General features: G+C 45.4%; 1 protein-coding gene across 2 annotated transcripts in view; it reads right to left on the bottom strand.

The window, feature by feature from the left end:
• Nucleotides 1-680: 680 nt before the first annotated feature.
• The window catches only part of ATPSCKMT (ATP synthase c subunit lysine N-methyltransferase), a 15,126-nt gene continuing 9,806 nt past the window's right edge, over nucleotides 681-6,000 (bottom strand). Inside the window, exon 5 of one of the 2 annotated variants that reach the window (XM_039842791.1) lies at nucleotides 681-898. In XM_039842791.1, the coding sequence (XP_039698725.1) occupies nucleotides 728-898 (171 nt within the window). In that variant the 3' untranslated portion in view covers nucleotides 681-727. The other variant, XM_039842792.1, reaches the window with a different exon arrangement.

Here is a 6,000-nt window from a genome sequence, read left to right as displayed (position 1 = left end):
ACTCCACTGTGCCACGTGTCTCCTCTGAGCGCCCTATTTCATCAAATCTGAGATGCCATCAATGGCAGCCAATGGCGTACAACGCTGCCCATTACGGCTATAAAACACCATCGGCTGGAAGGTACGTCACAATTTCAGAAATATTAAAATGGGGATGTATACATACACAAATATACACACTTACATATCTTAGATTCAATAAAATACGGTATTCACCTAGCCTTGGAACAAATTATTCCTGATAAATGCCTCTCTAAATCCTTTAGAAAATTAATTTTGCCATGACGTTCAGAGGAGAAAGAGATAAATCTTAAGGATGAATAAAGTTATAAGGAACTAGGAACGTTCACTAACACATACCCACTTTAAAATCGTTTCTTCTCATCGGCGACATGAAATCGCATTCTCTGTAACGTGAAGCACTGTCAACATGCTGCCCACCCATCAATGCGACCCAACACTTACTCGTATTTTCATACTTCCAAGTGCATGAAAAACTGTAAGCACGATTTTTTAGACTAAGCCATAAAAGGGGACTTCAAACCTGTTCTTCTCTGTTTCCTCCAAAAGTTAGGGAAAATGACAGTAATTTCTCATCCCATACCAAACAAAAACATATTCATTGCTAAACACATAGCTGTAAGTCTGTAAAACCAAAGACCACTGACACTTCAGAAAAACACTCTCAATAAATTTTATACTTTAATGACTGGAAATGCATCGACCTTCAGGGCCTCTTTTCGCTTCCTCTGAAAGTGCTTACGTCATACACCCACACGGTATCTATCCCCTCTCCGGCGACCTGGTCCGGGGTCCAGTTCGGGAAGGGGAACCGGCAAGCGATGACTCTAGCGTCACCCTCAAGCTCGAGCTCAAATTTCTTCTCCAAGTGCGGCATCTGTGGACATGACAGCCATTATGTCAGGGAACAGTGATTCAGAAGAAGTGATTCCCAAATGTCCTTCTGTATTGACCGCCCGAAAAGATCTGTGCAAAAAATCGCTAATTGTAAAAAAGATCACTTCACGGCATAAATACATTATCAAACAACCCGTTAAAATACAGAATCTATTAACAGTTATAAGAACAACTTCTAGTATCAATTATGAAATATGTCAATTTTAGCACATGTGTATCACAGGTTTCTGGTTTTCTAACTAAAATCATGATGTGGCAATAATTAAAATGAGAAGCAGATTTAAATTATTAACCTACCTAAACATTTCAATCTACTATGTCTCAATCATTTAACACATACTTTTCCACATTTTTAACATTTCTGCAGTCTTACAATTGACGTTGTCTTAGAATAAATGGCAATATTTTTTTCTTACTCAACAGCAAAGGTGCATCTTAAAATCAATACCGTCTAGCATCAATAAAATGGAATTAGACTGTGAAAAATATACACATTCATAATGAAGTATTTCGTATTTTCTAAAAAATACATCTGTATCTACTGATAATTTCTTGCTAGTCGGCCTAACTTATAAAAAGTAAAATCCTCTTATCACTTCAGTATCATTTTATTACCAATCTACCTGTGAAGAAAGCGTTTTATTGGTTGTAAAAGTACTCCCATCGTAATGACATCAGCGAATTAACAATCACTTAAAAGTTTATCTTCAGGTCCTAAAAACATATTACCACTTTCACCTCCAAGAATATTCTTTCCACTTCTTTCTTTTGTTATTTTGAAACAATTTCAAATTTACAGAAAAGTCACAAGAATAGAACAAAGAACTCCCATCCACCTTTACCCAGGTTCGTGAATTTTAGGTTTGTCATATTTGCTTTATCCGGTTTGCCCTCTTCCCTTCTCGAATTTTTTGTAATTTGAGAATGGGCTGCAAACAACATGCCCCTTTATTCCTTGATGCTTCAGTGTCTTCTAAGAAAATATTTTCTAAGAAACAGCCACAGCAGTATGATGTTCAGGAAACATAACATTATAGTCCAATGAAATAAACGTCCCAATCACGTCCTTTATGACGCCCGTCCCCAGTCCAGGACCCCAGACTGCAGTTCGCTGTCTCCTCGCTCTCCTTTAATCTGACAGGTCCTCCAGCTTTGTCTCCGACAATAACATCCTTTAAAAATACGGGAGTTATTTTTCCAAATGGCCCTCACCTGGGTGATCTCTTACGTTTGCTGGTGACGACACGGCATGTGAGTCTTCGGCAGTACCAATAAGTGGAGCTGTGAACAGCTCAGGACCCCACAGTCATGCCCACGGGTCTTCCTGCTTTGAAGGTGACGGTCACTACTGGGTAAGGTGGAATCTGGTGTCTCCACAGTATGGTCAGTATGTTTCCTCTACAATGAGTAATTTGTCAGGAAACACCTTGAGAGGATGTACATATCCTGTTACTCATTGAGCTGTCCCCCCCATTAGATGTGGCATTCACTGATGATCCTGGCCTGAGTCAATTTTTACTATAATGGTTGCAAAGTGTAGATTTGCTAACTCTGTCATTCCTTCTGGATGAAATTCTACATTCTACTGCAAGGAAGGGCTCCCCGTCTCTCTCTCTACATAGCCGGCTATCTCTGTATGAACCCCTAGACTCTCGTTTCATCCAATCGGTGATAATCCACTACTGTCTCGTTTATTCTAATGGTCAAGTTGTCCCAGTTTGGACACTGGGAGGCTCTTCGAGCGGCTTCTCTTTCTTTTGGACAAGCCCCTATCAAATATTTTGAGCACGTCTTACATTCTGCTACAACACAATGTTCAAGGTTTTTGTATCTTCCCTTCCTCAGCCCCGTGTCCGCCATTTCTTACACATTCGTGTATCCTCTGAGTGGGATATGCTATTTAGAAACCAAGATCTGAGCAAAAACTGCTCCCTTGAAAAGTACCACAGTCAACTAAGACAAACAAATCGACGATACTTCTATGGAGATTTTATTCCTTTAAAACGTGGCTTGGAAAAACTCTTCTACATGAACAATGGCCAGAGTAAGCCAAAATTCTGATTCTTCATTAAAATCAATACCAAGATAACAAAGAATAAATTTCATTAAGGATGGAATATTTCTATTCTTTAAACAGCCAAGAAAACATGACTTTAAAACAGAAAAAGTTTTGTTCCTTGAGGGAAAAATTAAGCAAGCAAAGAATGAGGCAATATGTTTCTCCAAAATATCAGGGGTTTCTTATGGTAATTGTGTTCGTAAAAAGGGTAATTGAAAACATATTCATATTACTATTATTCTTTTCTCTTTTAGTTTCTTTTATTTCCAAATGACTGTCACATGCTAAGTCAAGATAAACCTAAAATGAAAAGGAGCTATTTCAATCATAAGAAATTAACTGACTAAATGACACAGAAATATGCAACAAATCTGGGTCTTGATATCACACACACAGAGAAGCGGTGATGTGTCATGTCTGTCTAATGGAATTCAAACTTATTCATACAATTACAGGCTTCAAAGTGAAACGCACTCATCGTATTCTAATTACATCTTCAAAACTTTAAACATAAGCTGCAACCAGCTCAAAGGCATGTAAGACAAATTAGCTATGGTCATCAACAGCTTTGAGCCACCTGGTCACTTCCTCCTCCCTGAAGCACTGGCTTCACTTGGTTTCCAGGTAACTCACCCTCGGCTTTCCTCCTCCGGGACCTCCTCCTCTCAAGAGTGCTTTGCTGGGTGTCCCTCATCTGTCAGAGGCCAGGGCTCAGGCCTTGGATGGCTCCGCCCTCAGCCTGGGTGATCTCAGCCACCCCTGTGCTCCAACTCCTTCCGGGGGCAAAACGTGACCCCCAGTCAGTCCTCCTGAGCCCCGAACTTCCTCTATCCACCACTGCCAACCTGACACCCCCACACACATGGCAAATGGCACAGGCCACCTGGGATTCCTGATCTGTTCCCAAGCCACTCTGCCTGCATCTTCCCCAGCTCACAAATGGTGACCCCAAACTTCCAGTTGCTCAGACGGAAACCTGAGAGTCATCCTTCACACCTTTCCCTCCCCCCACGGTGGCCTGCGATCCTTTTCGGCACCCCTGGTTTCCTCCGCTCCTCTACTCAAACCCACGATGGCTCCCGCCTTACAAGGGCCCAGTGTCCTTCCCGTCTCAACCCCCGTTCCCCCTCCCTCCGCTCACTCACCTCCCTGCTGCTCCTGCAATCCAACAGTCTCACACCCCTCAGCACTTAATTGCCAGGTCCTCTGCTCCCCCTTCAGACCAGCTGTACAGCTCCCTCCCCCACCTCCACATGTCCCTGATCAGGGACAGTCTCTGCTGCACAGCACCTACCCCTTTCTATTGTAGACAGTTTATTAGGCATCTCACCTGGTATCTGCTCGCCCCACTAGCACAGACGCACCCAGTGCAGAGATGATTCTCTCTCATCCCCTGAAGCATCCCAAGTGGGCCATGAATAAATACTGGTCAAATGAATGAATGAAGGATAAATGATTCAATCGCAAATCATTTCTTTATCAGAACATGGTGATATTTTCATCCATTGATTCATAACAGGATTCATAACCAAAATTATATTAGTCATTCTTCGAAATTATGAATTTTAATAGCCCACCGGGAGACATGTACTTAATGGGTATGTTTATGCCATAAGTACTCATCCATTTAACAAATACTTCCGGAGCGTCACTCTGCCGAGGCTGCCATGCTGGAGGTCTGGTGGCGAACACAAACGTGGCCTTTGTTCGAGCAAACACTGCCAAAGCCATCGCGCCCGGAAATGCTCGCTGCCCTGTCTAAGGAGAGGGGAGCAGGCGCTGCACGAATGGAAAAGAGGGGCCCTGGGGCTCGGCTCCCTGTGGGGGTCGGGGCCGGCTTCTCAGAGGAAAAGACATTTGACCACGAGGGTCAATAGGTGTTCGCCAACTAGGCCCAGAGCTGGGGACTGAAGTCAGGGGAAGACAGGGCCCCGCACTCCGTGGAGTCCAGGGGCCCAGGGGAGGCCCCGGGCTGGTGCGCACAGAGCTGGGGGAGCCTCAGGGCCATGCGGAGGGTTTGGGCGTTATCCTCGCTGCTTTTAAGCAGCAAGAAGTCACAGAGGGTTTTCAACAGGGACACAGGTGATCTGTTCTCCATTTTGAAAAGATGCTCATGGTACATAAACTCGTCTTAAGTGTGGGCATTTACAACCCTACTGCTGGGCTGCTAGGTCCAAATGTGACTCTCGTTACTACTCTGTTAGATGCAGACCAGTGAAATTTTTAGGGCACCTCTGATTTCGAACTCTGACTGCAAACGGCTGTCACAAATGATCGGTCCAGCATCAAAAGCAGGGTGAGGGTTTGTGACAAGGTTTCTCCCTCTGAAGTTCCCCACACGTTCTCCTGGCCCTGTCATTACCTACATGTGCTTCGGCTGCCCGAGACACGGCACAGCACCCTGGCTTTGCTGAGCCCGAGACACTGCATGGCACTCTGGCTTTGCTGAGGCACCTAAGCCGGACCAGAACACTGACCCGTGCTCAGGGAAGGGAAACGCGTTTTCACAGGGGACTGAGTGACGGGCCCGGGCAGGTAAAAGGGCTTTGCAGCGCTGACGGAGTGACCGAGGGCTCCCCGGCCAGCGCGCCTGCTCTCGCTCAGGCTTCCACGCAGGCAAAGCCTGATGAGGGTGGAGAGCTGGGCCCTCCACACGGGGCACCGGGCCTCCAGGCCGACAGGAGCTGCCCAGGCCCTCTGCTGCCACGATCCTCATCCACCGGCACGGAAACCCACAAGTGCACTGGACCCGTCACTCCGAGGCATGTGAGTGCGTCCCGTGTGGCAGCTGCCCTTCTCCTTCTTGGGGACAGTGAACTGCTACACATTTCTTATTTAATACTTCTCTGTGTACAGAAGACTGGACAATAACTGCAGGAGTGTTGATCAGAATGATAGGACTCTTATTTCCCCTGAGTGAACGGCTCCAAAAACTGACAATCCTCGAACATGGTCAGAGGCACAAGGAGTTGGAGCCCACAACTTATGTGGTGACAGTGACTACCAAAGGCCACTGCTGCCCC

This window comes from Pteropus medius, unplaced genomic scaffold, assembly GCF_902729225.1.
Source record: "Pteropus medius unplaced genomic scaffold, Ma_sr-lr_union100, whole genome shotgun sequence".
In the NCBI taxonomy this organism is placed as follows: Eukaryota; Metazoa; Chordata; class Mammalia; order Chiroptera; family Pteropodidae; genus Pteropus; species Pteropus medius.
This window is presented reverse-complemented; position numbering and strand designations above follow the sequence as displayed.